The sequence below is a fragment of the Pogoniulus pusillus genome, chromosome 29 (assembly GCF_015220805.1).
Source record: "Pogoniulus pusillus isolate bPogPus1 chromosome 29, bPogPus1.pri, whole genome shotgun sequence".
Classification (NCBI taxonomy): domain Eukaryota; kingdom Metazoa; phylum Chordata; class Aves; order Piciformes; family Lybiidae; genus Pogoniulus; species Pogoniulus pusillus.
The window spans coordinates 18413498-18430605 of record NC_087292.1 but is presented as its reverse complement, the minus strand read 5'-3'; the positions used below and the strand labels follow the sequence as shown (position 1 = coordinate 18430605).

The 17108-nt window shown below is 53.7% G+C and overlaps 1 protein-coding gene across 4 annotated transcripts in view; it reads right to left on the bottom strand.

Annotated features, from left to right (window-relative positions):
• SLC13A3 (solute carrier family 13 member 3) overlaps positions 1-17108 on the bottom strand; it is a 34238-nt gene that overhangs the window by 12164 nt on the left and 4966 nt on the right. For 3 of the 4 annotated variants that reach the window (XM_064167904.1, XM_064167906.1, XM_064167905.1), the window contains exons 2-3: positions 4577-4842; positions 4080-4243 (exon numbers count right to left, since the gene is read on the bottom strand). In XM_064167904.1, coding sequence (XP_064023974.1) covers positions 4080-4243; positions 4577-4842 — 430 coding nt within the window. Of the gene's footprint in view, positions 1-4079; positions 4244-4576; positions 4843-14766; positions 14936-17108 lie in introns of those variants that run through there. The other variant, XM_064167907.1, reaches the window with a different exon arrangement.

The window sequence follows — 17108 nt, the reverse complement described above, 5'->3', positions numbered from 1 at the left end:
CTGTCTGAAGGGCTCTGGGATCTCCTGACACAAGCAGCAGTTTCAGGAGGTGCCTCACCAAGTCATGACTTGGTGGGGAGGTTTTCAGGGTAGTGTTAACCCTCACTCCTGAAACCAAAAACAGTGGGGACTGATGTATCTGTGAGGCACATTGCCCAGGTTACAGCAGGAGCAGTCCCTGCTCAGGAGGGACTCATCCCAGAGGATGAGAGTTTTACCCCCTGCAAATACCTGAAGCAAAGCCACCATAGAACTGTAACTCCCTCCCTAAAAACAAGAGTGAGACTCATCTGGGGATAAGGCTTCACACCAAGTCTTTCAAAACCCACCCAACAGTAAAGACCATTCCCAAGACCAAAAACCCTCCAGGAAGGACAAACCCTGCAGGCTGAGCAAACAGTCACCAGCACAAGTTTAGGGCCACCCCAGGTTCCCAGAGAGCCTCTTGCACATTCCACACAGGCTCTGCCTCACTGCTCTCCTAATTACCAACCATAGAGAGGAGAAGCAGGGCTCAGGAACATCTGGAGGGGTGAAGAGGCTGCATTTGGCAGTGAACTGGGAGGTGCACAGCATTGCCACGCACACACGGGGGAGGATACAGAGCCCAGCGACTGCAGCCACCTCCTTCAGCAGAGGTCATGCACATGTGGCACTTGCAGCGCTGGCCTGGCCTGGGGCTGGCAGGAGAAGTGTGCTCTGAACCCCATTCTTCCATACTCCTCCTCGGGACTGGAGCTTTATGCACCCTTTATCCCCCTTCTGCCCAGGTGGCCCTTCCTCATCACCCCTGGCTCTGCTGCCTCTCCTTTGGCTCTTTGGATGTTTCTGGATCCAGAGGCCTATGTCCCTGTAGCTCCCCAAGCTCTGCAGCTCATGTATGCAGAGCCCATTTGCTCTCACTGCCACTCCAGCATACCCCAACTGTCCTTGCATGCCCACTCAGTTTGAGCCATGATCCCCTTCCACCCATATCTGCACTGGGGACCAACAGCAGCTCACAGAGTGGAGCAGGGGTCAAAGTCTCTGGACTTGCTCCCGTGCCCTGAAGACACAGAGCCCATTCCAGCCCAGTGGAGCAGGGCATTCTGCACTGTCATGTTCTACACAAGGCTAATTTACCCAATTGGAGTTAATTGGCTTGGGCACATGCTGAGCTTTCATCCCAACAGTGCCCATGAGGGGGTGTAATTAGGACAAACATCAACCCAGGGTTAACTGTTGATCCTCCAACACATTTAGCTCAAGGCCTTTTACCTCTGCTGTCCCAGCCCAGCCCAGTGCAGGCTCTGCACAGGCTTTTTCATTCTACCTCTCAATGTTTTTCCACTGTTTTTCTCCCTGCTAAGCCCAAGCCCCCATCCCATCTCACCAGGACTCTCTGGGAGTTACCCCTCAAGGAAGGTTTGCAAAGGGCAGAGGGAAGCCAAAGCTGCTGCAGGGCAAACTTTTCCTACAGAACTTGCAAAAAGGAGCTAAAAATTGCTCCAGGTCCCTAAGCCAGGAGAGTCCAAAGGCCAGGAGGTGGGACCTGGCTGTGCACACTGCCCATGGGACACAAGGAGAAGGCTTCAGTGGCCACCTCACACAAGGCTCTTGCATGCCTTAGAGACAGAAAGGCTTGTTATACATGAACTTGGCTTTAAGGACATTTGTCTGCTTTCAAAGGAGCTGAAAAGGCCTAAGAAGGACATTGCCACCCACTGAGGTGTGCAGGCAGCAGTGCTGGGGACATACTCTGCCAGCACAGGCTGGGGTCAGGCAGACACACCAGGCAGGTGTCCAAAAATGCACACTTCCCACTTGCCCATGGAATCATTTCCAGGTCTGCAACCCAACAAAACACCCCCAGCTCTGACTGCAGTTACCTTGAAGTGGCAGAAGATATTCTCTAGGCAGGCAAAGAAGGGCAGGAAGATTTCCTTGTGATTTCTACCTGGAGATAGTGAAGCTGCTCATGGAAATGCAATCTCCAGACAGTCTAACGCCTGTGCATGCTTCACAGCCTTTAACAGAGCTTTCTCTCTTCCTTCCTCTTTTCCTTCCTTCCTTTCCTTCCTTCCTTCCTTCCTTCCTTCCTTCCTTCCTTCCTTCCTTCCTTCCTTCCTTCCTTCCTTCCTTCCTTCCTTCCTTCCTTCCTTCCTTCCTTCCTTCCTTCCTTCCTTCCTTCCTTCCTTCCTTCCTTCCTTCCTTCCTTCCTTCCTTCCTTCCTTCCCTCCCTCCCTCCCTTCCTTCTTTTTAGCTACCCAAGTATCTTTGAGCCTCCTGGACACCACTAGAGTCTTCTGAGCACACACCCAAGCAGATGTGCACAGTGACCTCATGGTGTGCCTCTGGAAAAGCCTGCAGCCACACACAGAGCCCTTTGCCTGTGACTCTGCCTTCAGCAGGACGCAAACAATGAATGAACCCTGACATGAGTGCAACTTCTTCTGAAGAGCTGCCACAGCCCCAGCCCTGGCTACAGATGACCCCCAGCAGGGAGGACCTCCTTGCAGAGCTCACCTTCAAGTCTCCACACCTAGGTGTAACATCAGATCTGTCACTTCTGACTGACTTCAGGGTTAGGGCTTCCTGCAAGGGACTCAGCTTTGCTCATGCACCCAGCAAGATCACAATAAAGGACAAGTCAGGAATCTCTGATGCTGCAGGCTTTACAGCTGGCTCCCCTGTCACTTGCATTTGTCACTTTTACAAGTTTCTGCCTCAAAAGAAAAACTCATCAGCCCAAGAGATGTGGAAAGCATCCCTTTGTGCATGTTCCTCCTTGCGCACCTCTGCCTTTGCCTGCTCTGGCTTCTCTCACCGCTGGGGGCCCAGGATGCTACCCTTGTGCTGTGCAGTGTCTGGGACGAGAGGGCTCTTGGCTTTCTGCTTCCAAACCCTGCTCCACTTACAGCCACAACTGCACAGACAAACCATTTCAGAGGCGGAAGCAAAGGCTAAAAGCAGACTGACAGAGCACAATGCTTCTACAGAAGAAACTCTAGCAAGGGCACTGGAGCTGATTTTGATGGATGTGAATGGTCAAAAATTCCTAAGGCAGCTGTGACACAAGCAACCTGGAGTGCAGATACCTCGTGATTGCTGGACACTGGTGATGAATGATGAATTATATCTTTATTAGAGTTTGCACATGCTTGAGTCTTCTTCTGAGGATTCTTTTCTCTGCCACAGGATTCATTGGGAACCAAGAAGCCTTTGCTTTTCAGCCTCAGAGGCAGAACAATTGCTAATTAGTGTGAGAAGCCACAACTGCTGCTCCAGTAGTAGTAGCTGCAGAGGAACTTCACCACATCACCTCTGCTTTGCTGTTTCTCATCACTGTCTGCCAGAAGCCCAAATTCTTGATCAATGACTTGTGAAGAGAGGTCTGGAGGAAGACCTTATCTGACTGCATGCCCTTGGCCCAGCCTGTCCACAGCCTGCTTAAGAACACCACCAAGCAGTAGCTTCAATCTGGGAAACCACAAAGCACTTTGTACATCATTGCTCGACCTGCCAGCCCTTCCCTTCTGCAGCTCAGGCTCCAGTTTCACAGGGGAACGGGAAAACAGGAGGGGCAGCTCCAGCCCACCAGCACAGGGCACCCTGCCTGCTGCCACGGGCAGGCTGCTGTCCTCACCTCCACCTGCTCCCACTGCCCAGCCAGTGCCTCACTTGTCTCAGCAGCAGAGCACCTCTGCCCAGCTGTTCCTACCCACAGCCTCCTTGGCTCTGGCTGTCCCCACAGCAAGGCATCCCTGTGGCTGCCACCACTGCCATGCCCACAGAGCTGGACTGTCCCTTGTGCCGCCAGCAGCTTAATGGAGCAGGGTGGCTCAACACCACCACTGCTTGCTTTTTCCAAGCAACTCCTAAGCATTGCCTCCTGCATGGCATGGGGCAGGGACAGGGCAAAGGGAGTTTCATGCCAGTACTCGCCCACCACAGTAACAAAGTGAAATGGGACCAGCACTGAGATCAGGCTGCAGCTAAGACACCTGGCACTTGTGCCGGTGAAGTCAATGAAATGGGGCACGTTTGATGACAGCAGGACAGACCTCAGCTGCTTTATGCTACAGCCCTGCCTCAGTTACCTTGGTTTTCTTCATTTTCCCTGCTCATGTCCTTAGAGCTGTCTTTCTCCCCAAAGAGGCTTTTTAGAATGGCATTGGCAATTGGCAGCATCATGGCAGTGGAGGCCGTGTTACTGAGCCACATGGAGAGGAAGGACGTGGTCAGCATCATCCCTAAAATCAGTCTGGAAGAGAGAAAAAAGGGAAAGCTGATTGCCTGCAGCATGGCAGGGCCTGTGACACATCACAGCTACAGGATGCAAGGCTCATGTGGAGGGACAGCAAAGCTGGCAGCAAAAAGGGTTTCTGAGACTGCCCCTATCTGGGTACAGCACAGTTATGGGTCTGACCCAAAGGCTTCTGCTGGCCTCTGAGCAAAGGCAAAGGCAGAGAGCTGAATACACTTGGTAAGAAGGCGGTGATGTGGCCAGGCCTCTGCCATGGGGACACTCCCATGGCACCCAGCACAGCAGAGCTGCCTCCTGAGTTGCCCATAGAATCCCCTGCCCCATAGTCACCTGGCTGGCTGCACTCCCACCAGCATGAGGACCCGGAGGGCGATCCTGCGGTGCAGGTTCCACTCCTCAATGGCCGAGGCCATGATTAATCCACTGAGGAAGAGGAAGTTGGTGTCTAAAAAATACTGTGGGCAAACTTTGTTAGATGGGAGGATCCCCAGGAAGGGGAAGAGGACGATGGGCAGCAGAGCTGTCACAGCCAAGGGCAGTGCCTCTGTGCACCAGTACAGGGCCATCAGCAGGATCACGTAGAGACATCTTCCTTCCTGCGAGAGAAGGAGAGAGAAAAGTAAGGGCCAGGGCACTCCAGAGGCCTCTTTTCACCTGCAGACACTGAGTCAAGCAAAATGCACCGACTGCCCCTTCAGGGGTCCAGTACTTCTCTCAGATCATCTCCATCAAATCTTCCCTCCTGCACTGGGTTCAGGACTTACACCAACCCACTGAGACCACAGCAAACCCCAAATCCTACTCAACTGCCTGAGCTTCTTAGGTGCTGCAGGGTGGCAGTGCTCTGGGGCACCGAGCGAGGCAGCTCTGGGGAGCAGGATCTGCCCCTCCATGCTGAACTAAGGCTAATCCTCAGCAGGCTGTATCGAGCTGCCACAACAGGAGGCACGCAGAAGGATTCCTCTTGGATCAGAGTGCTGTGAGGGGCCATTCCATGGCAAGGGAAATCAGTAAATCAAGTGCCCTGCTGTCACGTCGCCTCCCGAGGGCAGGGAGCTGGCCTGTGCCCAGCTTCGGCCAAGGCTGGCGGGCACTCAGCGCCCCGCGCCGCGAACTCCTTCATCTGCCCGGCAGCCACAAACTAGACCAAAGCCATTTGTCCTGACAGCCACGGGGGAGCACCGGGGGACGGAAAGGAGCCAGGAGAGCTCCAAGCCTGGAGGGGAGAGCCCCAGGAGGACGGAGGGGAGCCCAGCGTGGAGCTGGAGTCGGTCACGGAGGGGCTGAACAGGGACATTGTCAGTGCCTGCGGGGCAGAGTGCCCACAGGGCTATAAATAACAGCCCAGAGTTACTTGGAGCCACAGAGCTCTTTATTTTACCACTCTTTTCCAGCTTCTTGAACAGGTTGAACTGTTACTCAAAGACACCTCTGTGCCTCTGCTGAGACCTTCCTCCCCAGCACCCAGGCTGGGCTTGCTGGGGCTTTGGTGAGGGAGATGACAACTCTGCTCCCTGGCCTGGTCAGGTCAGCAGTGGGCTGGGGGCTGTCTGCAGACAGTTTGGGCTCGGCTGCAGTGCTCCAGCACCAGAGCAAGTACAGTAGAGCCACAGCTGTGTGGCCACCTGAGAAACTTCACTCCAGCCCTGAGCTAAACTGTGGTCATCCTCAAGCTCCTAGAGCAGACACAGAATCACAGAAGAAGTCAGAGTTGGAAGGGACCACAAGGATCATCTAGTTCCAAGCTCCAACGAACACGAACCCTGTAACACACCCACGAAGTGATGATAAAAAGTGAAACCATGGAGGTTTGCCCCTCAGAACATCCCTGCTGAGAGTCTGCCAAAGTGGCAAGGATAACAGAACTCCTGATCTCTTTTTAGCCCTGGGGCTTTGCACTTTCCAAGCAGCTCTGCTAGCACAGCTCCAGTGCTGCAGAGCCCTGAACAGCTCTGCAAGCACTGTGTGGCTCAGAGCAATCTGCTCTGATCTCTTAACATGTCCATCGTGGCAGAGCCTAGACTTCAAGTGAGGTTCCCAAGATCTGGATGTAAAGACCATTTCCAGTGCTAATTTTAGATCCCAGTACAAACATGCAACAGTGTGAAGCAAACCCTTTATGTTCCCAGCTCAGTCTGGCACCTGGCAGCTCCCACGAGCTCCCCACGGCTTCACTTCCTTCAGAGCAGCAAATCTGGGAGAGCAGAGTTTTGTACAAAGGGAGAGTGATGCTTTCAAAAGGTTTCACACTGGATTAGTGACTCTATTCCTGTGGCAACTGATCGTTTCTCCTTGCTCTGGCTCTTTATGCACCAAGGAAATGGCTTTGCTCCCATTAGCTCTGTTCCATTTGATCTCTAAAGGTACATAAATCACTTTTTTACTCCCACTGGCAAAATATTCTTCAGTTTTCTATAGGGAAAGTTGCACCAAAGTCAACTTCAAAGTGAAGACACTTTGCCTCTCACAGGGGCTGGGCAACTGGAAATATCTAACAGTGCCTTGATGTAAGGCTTTGACTGAAGTATGAGCAATAAAACCTCACTACAAGTATGAGATATTTCTTGTCTGGGGTATGGGAAATGTTCTGCAAAACACTGCAGTGAAACCCAGCAGGAATCCGATCAGTAACCTCCAGAGCAAGACCAAAAGCCAGCGAAGGAGGGCAGAAAGAGCTGCTAGGAACACAGTGGCAGCAACAGGCACAGCAAAGCCCCTCAGGATCACCAAGTCCAACCTATGACCCTGCTCTATAAGATTCACCTTAAACCATAGCCCGAAGCACCACATCCAAATGAGCCTTAAGCACAGCCAGGGTGGGTGACTCCACCACCTCCCTGGGCAGCTCATTCCAGTCCCTGACCACTCTCTCCATGAAAAAACTTCTTCCTAATGGCCAATCTAAACCTCCCCAGTCCCAGCTTGAGGCCATTCCCCCTTGTTCTGTCTCCAATGACCTGTGAGAAGAGACCAGCAGTAGCCTCTCCACGATGTCCCTTCAGGTAGTTGTAGACAGCAATGAAGTCTCCCCTCAGCCTTCTCTTCCTCTAACCATCCCCAGCTCTCTCAGTCGCTCTTCATCAGATTTGTTATGCTAGATGGAAATTCTCCTGGAAGTTTAAGCCCTGTATGGGTCAGCAGCAAAGCACTGGGCAAAGGACACTGCAGTGTTGTCATCCAGCCCAGCCCAGGACACACTGCACCTACAGCAGACAAGGTTTTCACCAAAGATGGGACCAGCCCTGAACAGAACAGGAGCAGGATAGTTGTGTGCAGCACCATCCCCCCTGACCTTCATCCTTCCTGACACCTTCCACTTCTCTCCCCTCCCTGCAGCTTGGGGTTTATGATTTTCAAAAGCAGTCCAGCAAAGTTCAAGGGGGAAATGGCAGCACACACAAGCTGTGAAATGGGTCTTGTGATTGGGTTAATTCTATAACCATTTAATGATTTCCAGGGAAGTGCTTGGTGGCTCTGGACTGCAGCACCTCCTTCCTCTTGCTCAAGAGCCTTGGGAATGACCTCTGCTCCTCCAGACACAGATCCTGTTCTTGCAGCATGGGGACTTTGCACGCTGGGGGACTTGGTCAGCTACTGCAGAAGAAGCCAAGCCACGAGGTAGTCTCCCATGTGCAGGGGAGCTGGAGGGAGCAGGAGGTCCCCTGGCAGGGCAGATGAGGTGCCCTAGGGAAAGGAGGTGCTGGCAGGCAGTGTGGGTCAGGTAAGGCAAACTGACTTGCTGAGGTGTGGCACTCAGGCACAGCCAAGCCACCAGCCCTCACTGCCAGCCTGGAGCTTCAGCTGCACTTTGCCCTCCATCAGCCCCAGGCAGCCCCTGGGCAGCCCACTGCCATCTGACCCAGGGCCCACAGCCTCCCCAGCAGACAGACCCAGCACCCAAAGATGCCCTATCTAAAAGCACTGCCAAGCTCTGGTTTGCCTCCATCACCTTGGCAGGGGACGTGGTCATCACAGGCTGCCCATCAGCCTTCCAGCCCAGGACCAGGCAAACCAGAGGCACACAGGGACAAGGCTGCTCCACGGTCCTGATCTCAGCAACAAGAGATATTTTGGCCCCTTGATCCCACTGCTGTAACAAAAGAGCAGCCTCCCTGCACCACTCAGAGCTGCTTGGTGCAAAAGAGGCCTGGTGGCTTTCAGCATCTTGCTTAGCTGTGACAGTGCTGCAGCTGTGACAGTGCTGCTGCCCCCTGGCCCAGCCTGCCTGCCCAGCAGTGCAAGGGAGCTGTGAAGCTGGGTGCTCCTAACCCAGCTCCTGCGAGCATTATGTAATCTGGACAGGAACCAAGCCCTCTCTGCCAGCGGAGCTGTTTTGCTCCCACTGGGCATTTGTGGAGTGCCTAGAAAGGGGCCAGCAACACGAGGGCACAAGCTGGAAGAGCTGCAGGGAAGATATTTTGCTCTGGAATTACTCTCAAAAGACACAAAATGTTAATCAGTCTTATTTAAACTTCTTGTACTCTGTAGCTGGCAGAAGACCAGAACAATTCTCTCTCTTCCAGACAGGACAGATGAAGGGCAGAGAAAGTGAGCAGATGGACCAAGCTCAGGTGGGACACTGATGGCAGAAGTGAAATGGGCACTTCAGAGAACATCTGCCCAGGCTCAGAGGCCTTGAGGCTCACCTTCTCCTGGAGGTAGCATCAGATCCTACATCTTCAGACATTCCTGGACTGGGAAGCTAGAAGAGCACAGTGTGAGGGTGTGACCCCTGTGTGGAGGTAACTGGGCCCCTCTTTGGAGCCTCCATTCCAGCCCTGAGGTCTGGGTTTGGATTTCAGACAAAGCCACCATGTCTGGTTAGAAACCAAGGAACACTTTCAATGGTGGTGAGCCCACAAGTTTTGTAAGCTGCTCCTGTGATTAACTGATAGGACAAGGAGCAATGGATGGAAGCTGCAGCACAGGAGATTCCACCTCAACACAAGGGGGAACTTCTTTACTGTAAGGGCCACAGAGCCCTGGCACAGGCTGCCCAGAGAGGCTGTGGGGTCTCCTTCTGTGGAGACTTTCCAGGCCTGTCTGGATGTGTTCCTGTGTGGCCTGAGCTGGATTGGATGGTCCTGCTCTGGCAGGGGGTTGGACTCGATGAACTCTTTGGGTCCCTTCCAACCCCTGACATCTGTGAGCCTGTGAACTAAGGTCACTGCTGAAATGATGCTGTGATAATCTGTACCTGCCAGCTTCAGCCCTCTGCATCATCTTCTACAGTACATCCCTTTTTGCACCCTGAAACTGCTCCAAAGCCATTGCTGAGCAGTGGCAGCAAGGCTGGAAGGATGGTCAGGTGAAACCCACAGCCTCAGCAAACAGCAGCCTTGTAGCTCCTCACTGCTCTTTCTCAGCTTTCACGAGTCCATGCCCACCACTGCCACATTAACCCTTTTGGCCGTGGGCCGCCAGCCTGGTGGCCATACTCAGCTAACTGCACACCACCAGCACCAGCCCTTTTCTGGATTCTGCTTCCCAAGAGGGACTTCAGACCAGCTTGACCTGCAGCCAGTGGTACTGGAGACCTCCACCTGTCCTGGCACTTGCAGGAATGCAGAGAGCTTATTTGGTCACGAAACTGCCCTGGTAGCTCTTATGAAATTGCTATAAGGAAGCTGCCTGAAGCTGTGGGTTTTACAGCAGCCAGGGGTGGGTGCCTGTGCTTTACTTTCCCTTTAGTTACTATCACAACAAACACATTTCATTATCAGACAGCCTCTTGACACAGGACTGCACTGAGCAAGTCCCCAAGTCCAGAAGCAAAGTGCTCTGCTGAATGCGGCTCTCCTGCACTGTCCCCCTGGCAGCAGTGTCCATGGCTCACATTCCTGCTGTGCCTCACACCCCAGACCCTGCTCAGCACCCTTACACCCTGCCTAGGCATTTCTTCCTCAGTCCTTCCACAGCCCTTTCATGTTCTACTGTGGTTCTTAGCCTCCAATCAGTATTGACTTTTCTCAGCTTCCCTTTCCCCCCTAGTACTGCTCCTCTCTCTCTGCCAGCTTGCTCCAGGCTTCCAACAGTCACACCTCTTTCCTCACTGAAGTTCTCATCTCAACTGATCTTGCTTCCAGTCTTGTGAATTTGGCCTCTCTAAGTCACCAAGGACAGACAGCAGAGATGGACTTTGTGCATGAAGAGTAGAATCAGGCCACAGTCCCTTACGGCCCCTACCAGGCTCCTCTCCTCACTACTTCTTTGCCTGCCCCTGCTCCTACTGTGTCCTCCAGTCCAGGATCCAGCTCCTCTGCACCTCCCAGACCACCACTGGCATCACCCCCAGCATCACTCCCTTCCCTCAAAGTACTTTCTTTGGTGTTCTCTGCTTTTCAGTGCAAGCAATACCATTTTTCTTCTAGAAGTTCTTGAATTCTCTTTGTTCTAATCAGGACTCATTATGCCCAAGTTAAATTTGAGTTGCTCTCTGGCCACTGAGGAAGTCAGGTCTGTTTTCTGAAGCCACTGGGCCCTCTTTGCCTGCTCAGAGCTCCTTTTAGCAGATTTGGCTGCCTCAGCTGTTACCAAGCCAAGAGGCTGTAGACATTGAGTTCATTAGAAGCTGTTGGAACAAGCTCTTTGCACAGCTCATTAAAAGTGCCCCCCATGCCCCTTCCAGCAGAACAGTTCTTCCAGCCCCTCCTGCCCTGACAGAGCTCTTTGCAATCATTCACAGCCCTCCAAGAAGGGGGGTCACAGCCACTTCCACTCACGGGACAAAGTTTCAGCCGTTTCAGCAGCAAGCAGGGTGGGAGGTGACACAGGGACCCCTGCACAGAGAAGTGGTCCCTGGGAAGTGGCTCCAGGCAGAACATTCCTTTCTGCTGTCCTGTGTGACAGACACATGGCACTGTCCTAGCCACAGTCTGGGGAGCACAGCCTGAGGTCTCAGCAACATCCCCCCCACCCCAACCAGCAATGTCGCTTCTGTGTCTAAGAGAAAGCAGATTGCAGAAAAAAAGCTCTTATGCAAGTCTCCCTCTCCATGAATGCAACCTGCAAAGGGCATTAGAGAAAACTGAGGGCTACCAGCCCCATGTCAGCACCAGCCCTGACACTGTCCCTCTGCAAAGGGACTTACAGAGAGATCTGGAGAGCAACCACTGCAGGCTGACAGCTGACGAGAGCTTTGATAGCAGCTTGCAGATACAGGAGCTGGAGCTCATCAGCAATAAGCAGGACCAGACCTGATGGATGATTTTTCTCAAAGGATCTTGTCCCCAGGGAGATGGCATCTAGGTGCAGGTTTCAGTGGCAGACCCATTGCAGCCAGAGCATAGGAGTCACTAAGAAGCAGACACTGATCCACAACCCATCTGTGGTTCTCTGCCAGACCCTCTTCAGGTAATAGTTTCCTTGTCTCCAGATTCAAGTGAAATGCTGTCCCTGAAGCCAAAGTTCAGGTAGCTTTTTATGGCTCCAGTCCCTTAGGAGATTAAAATTGCTGAGCACCTCAGTGGGGAGGAGGCAAATGGTGACATGATGTGGGAACTGACTTTAGAACCCCCACGACAGGAAAGTACTGCAAGAGGTGCCTGTAAGACACCTGATCAGAAGGGAAACCTTATCCTGAGACTGGCATGGGCTGAACCTCACTACTCATCTTCTGCCAGCTTCTGCAACACTCTGCAGAGCAGCACACTGACCCTGGCAGCAGCAACACGGCACTCTCCGGCCCATCCAACTCACCGTGCTCCAGATGTGCAAGTGTGTAGTAGAATCAAGGATGCTACAATGACTGCATCATGCTCAGAAGCTCCTCCTGCCCCAGCCTCCTTTCCATGGGTGCCATGCCTGGGACAGTCTCCCAGTAACACCAGCCACAGCCCAGTAAGCTGAATTTCTTCTGAGATGGAGCTGCTGAACCCCTGCAGCAGCTCTTGCAGCCCAGCTGCCCTGCAGAGCCTGAGGCTGGACTCGAGCCCTGTGTCAGCATAAACTGTTTGACGGCAGCAGTGCAGCTGAGGGCACACATTTCCCATCACATGCCAAGATAACATCCAAGCTCTGCTCCCCAGATCCCCCACCCAGTGAGTCCCCATCTGTCCCCCCTTGGTGTCTTTGCAGCACCTTTAACAGTGTAACCTGCTCCCTTCCTCTCCAGCCCCCCTGTGGCTCAGGCTGCAGTGGGCAGCTCAAGCAGGCTCCAAACGTCAGAAGTTAATCCCCTGTTGACGCAACAGCAAAGTTTCCTCCCTTGCTGAATAAGTGAGAGAATTTCGTGTTGAAATGTAGCCGAACTATTGACCCCTGAACGTGAACAGATACAATCTGGCATGGTAGCTCACAGCTACAGGGTCACCCCTGCACCAGACTCGGGGAGAACTTAGTGAAGCTGCAGCTGTGCTCAAACGCTGCACTGGTTAAGAGCCACACAAGCTTCTGTACTCGCAGCCAGCCTCATTGGTACCAGCTGTGGTGCACCTAGCACCCATGGGACATGAGGAACAGCTCGCCAAGCAGAGCAGGCAGACCAGCCAGATCTTCCAGGGCCTCCCCTTCCCTGCTATAGCTGCCCCACTCCTTCTTGACCCTCTCAGCTGCAAACACTTCAACTTCCCATCTCAGCTTTGCTAAGGCAGAGTTGACCAGACCAGATGGTGCACAAGGCGCTCCGTGGCTCACACCCGAGCAGGCTACCAGCACACTGCAGGGAGTTTTTCCTTCTGTACGTGTGGAGAAATCCCTTTCCCAAACACACAAACTTCACACAGACTGTGTAACACCGCAGGGCACCCAGACCAAGAGCCTCCCTGAGCACAGCGCCAGGTCCATCTCTGCTTTACTCTCACATCCAGCCTCTGCGTGGTTCAGGCACAAGTGTGTTGTCTCCTCACCCCCCAGCCATACCTCACAGCTGTGCAAGGGCCCAAGTCAAACAAGATGTTATTAAACAGAATCAAAGTCACCTGCTCAGTGAGCAGTGCACCACTTTCCTACTCAGGAATCTGCAGAGGCATTAAGCACCTGCTGTGTACTGTGCTTTCTGCTTCTCGAGGCACACCTTTAGTATCTGCCTGTTAGAAGTCACCCAATAATGCAATATAGGGAAAAAGAGAGAAAGGGAGGATATAATGTTCCCTTGAAAGATATTGCATCATTAAATACAGCAAAGGCCATTCTATTTTTATTTGTTAAACTGTGAGGTTTCTTTGCTATCTTGAATACAAAGGTTTCACCTGCCAAGCTCTTTACATGCAGAAGTGCATGTCCCCCTCGTGTCCTCACCCCATGATAACCAACTGCCAGCATCACTTACTCTCTGATGCAAACGAAGTCACACTCAAACGGTTCTGAATCAGAACCAGAGAGTGAAACCCTGCCCATACAGAAGCCAATAGCACAAAATTCCCCAGTGAGTTCACTGCCCTGTGACCTCCACTCGAGGCACTGACCTTCTGGTGCATGAGAGCCACTTACAAGGGACAGCTGCAAAAAGCCTGCAGGCTCCACAAGTTTGCCACAGGTTGCTGATGTGCAGCTCACTGACAGCAGCGCCCAGAGCAGCTGTGCAAGGGCTGCAGAGCACCACCGACGCCTCGCTTACAAAGCCTTCTTGTACACGCCAGAGGTTCCCCTGACAACTGTCCACAGCAGTGTGGGTGGCACTTGCAGCTGCCCTGCATTTCCCAGGGCATTTCCCAGCCCTGCAGCACAAACCCCACTGCACAACCAGCTCTGGCTTGGCAGTGTCCCTCTCTCCCTGAGATTCCCACAACACAGGGGATGGGACAGCCACGCTGGGCAGCCTCGGAGCCACTGGCACTTGTCTTCCCGTCCAACTCTACAAACACCTCACTGCGTGGTGCTGGCCATGGATCTGCTTTGCCTCAGTTTCCCCAGCTCCCCTTTGGGTACTGCTAAAAAGAACAGTAAGGCAGCTTGGTTATCAGCAACAAGTACTCGTTAGTGCCACTCGGTGCAAGGTGATTCTGAACCGCAGGTTCCTCACAGCCGTTGTGTAAGGCACACAAATACAGCTCACGCTGCCCATCCCTTCTGGCCCTTGAGCTGACCTCAACATGCTGCCCACATTCACACTCCCAAGCAGCTGCCGAAGGGTGAGGAGCTGAGGCAGACCGCAGGCTTCGGTGGTCCCCTCCCTCCACAGGGAAACTCTGGCTGGTAGCAATAGGAGTCCTGCGAGGGGCAGATGCTGCTGGGGCTGAGGCGTGAGGCGAGCAGAGAGATAGGACAAGCACCACGGCGCTGTCCTCGGTCCACGTCCCGAGGCTGTGCCCACTCTTCGCACCCCCAAGCTGTAAAGCTTGGTCCATGCCCCGAGGCAGCGTTGCTGGTCCACGGCCCGACTTGGTGCCCCCAGTTGGTGTCCCCCCGTTCCTGACCAATGCTCCCCGCTGGTGTCCCCTGCTCCATGCTCCCCCATCGGGCATCCCCTGGGTGGCAGCCCCAGCAGGTGCATGTGCCCGCGCCCCACGGCCGCTGCTCTCCATCCACGCCTCTAGCGGTGCTCCCCCCACCCCGCCCCGCCGGTGCCCGGGCGCGGGTACCTTGGGGGGCAGGCTGAGCAGGATGGGCACCAGCGCCAGCGGCGCGGACACCAGCACCAAGTAGCGCCGGACGCTCCACGCCTTCTTCACCAGCGCGCCCAGCGCCGCCATCCCGCGCCCGCTGCCGCCGCCACACCGCCCGCCGCCGACCCCCGCTTTATCCCGCGGGAACCGAGCGGTCCTGCCACGCTCCGCCCGCCGGGAGGGGCCCCGCCAGACCGCCCCGCCCCGCCAGGCAGCCCTTGCATCCCGTTACACCGCCCTGACCCCCATACCGGTCCCCAGTATCATCTCCCTGTGCGCCCCATCTCCCCCTTCTCCAGCAGCGCTGGCACCTAGCGGGTTTCCACAGTGAGGATGATCCAAACTGGCCCAAGCACACTGGCAGCCACAGAGCTTGTTCGGTTTGACCATGGGTGTACTGCAGGCTGTGGCATAGCTTCTGGTCTGGCTAATAACAGCCTCGATCCATGGAATCACAGAAGCGTTTGAAGTCCAACCCTTCTCTAACTCTGCCAAGGCTGATGCTAAACCACGTCCCTCAGCACCACATCTCTGTCTCTCTGGAACACCTCCAGGGATGGGGATTCAGCCACCTCTCTGGACAGCCTGTGCCAGGCTGTGAGAGCACCTTCAATGACGTTTCTTCTAATATCCAACCTAAACATCCCCTGGTGCAGCTTGAGCCCATTTCCTCTCATCCTGCCACTCGTTACAGGGCAGAAGAGGCCAGCACCCACCTCACCCCGACCTCCTTTCAGGTAAATACAGAGAAACAATAGAAAGGGTAGCAGGAGCCCCCACAGTCCATTGCTGTATTTGCCTTCATTCTCCAACATTTGCCCTCCCTGGACACATAGCCACATTACACACTCAAAAGCAGGAGAAAAGCAGGGAGCTGAGGTTGCTCTTGATGATTCAATTCAAGCAGTGACTGGGGGCTGATGAGCTGTCTGCAATGCCCTGCGAAACACTTTGCCTTTTTGCTGTTAAAAAGAAGTGAACACAACCAAACCAAAGGCCACTGGTGCAGTGAGGGAGAGAGCCATGGGAAATACCAGAAAGGCAGGAGGCAAAGTCTTGGCTCACACAAGTCTGAGCCCCAGCAAGCAAGTAGCATATGACTGTAGCCTGGCTGCCCTTAAGATAATCAGGCCAGACCCAGGCAGTTAAGGATGCTTCAATCATGAGTCAGAGAAAACACAAAGAGCTGCCCAGTTCTTACTTTGAGGGCAGATTTTCCTGCCAGCTCTGTCCTGCACCAGGATTAAAGGAAAGAAGATGGGAGAGTATGTGAGGCAGGACAGGATCCTCTCCCCTGGACCCAGGGACGTCTCAGCAAGTGCTGCAGAGGTGGCTGGTCTCAGTCTGCAGGAAGCCTGAGAGAGGTACACACCACAGGAGACTGAGCTGGAGCACTCTTAAAATGAACAGGAGATCAAAGTCAAGGGAGTTGGGCTTCCCCTCTGCTTTCTGCATCACCTGGATTCTCACAATTGGAGCCTAAATGAAGCTGAGTAGTGAGAGAGAAAGAGCAAAGCAAAATAACACCCTTTGAGGGCTTTAAAATATACTCAAAAACTGCCTGAGCTGAGCAGTACAAAACTCATGTTCAGCAGAGAAGCCTTCCCCATCTCACAGTTAAGCAGCTCTCTGGAGAATGACTGCCTCTGGGCAGGTCACTCTGAGAGCATCAAAGAAGCTGGAGCTAAATGTGCTGGATAAAAGAGCAAGTCCTGCTGGAAAGTGCTCTCCAGTCTACCAAACCCATGGACCACTGGCACAGAGGCAACAAGAAATTAGAGAGGAAGAGTGTAGTGATACAGACAGGACCATACCCTGTCTGCATGAGCTCTTCTCCAGGTCTGGACGCACTGTTCCCTTCTTTTCCCTAAAAGGAGTATGTCTGATACTGCACAAACAGTTACAAACCCCTCAGTCCCCACTCCTATCTTGGGAGACAGTTGAAGGTCGATGGCATCACCACCACAGCTCTCTGTATATAGCAGAAAGGACACAAAAGCTTTTGCTGGACACTGCCAGGGCTTGCTGGCAAAGTGAGGATCCAGCATCCACCCACCACCTGGCCCCAAGGCTGCCCAGCCCTGCTGGCAAAGGCACCTTCTCTTGAGGCCCCAGAGAAAGCAGAGAGCTGGCTCAGGGCAGCCTGGAGGGTTCATAGCTTGGCCTTCCTTAGCTACTCAGCAACATGCATGGAAAGTTATCACGGTGAAAAAACAGCAGGACATTTCTGTGCCAACTTAGTGCCACCATGGTGAGCTATGGCAGCACAAGCAGTGGGCATGATGGACAGAGTGGATGGATAAAGACCTGAAAGCAAA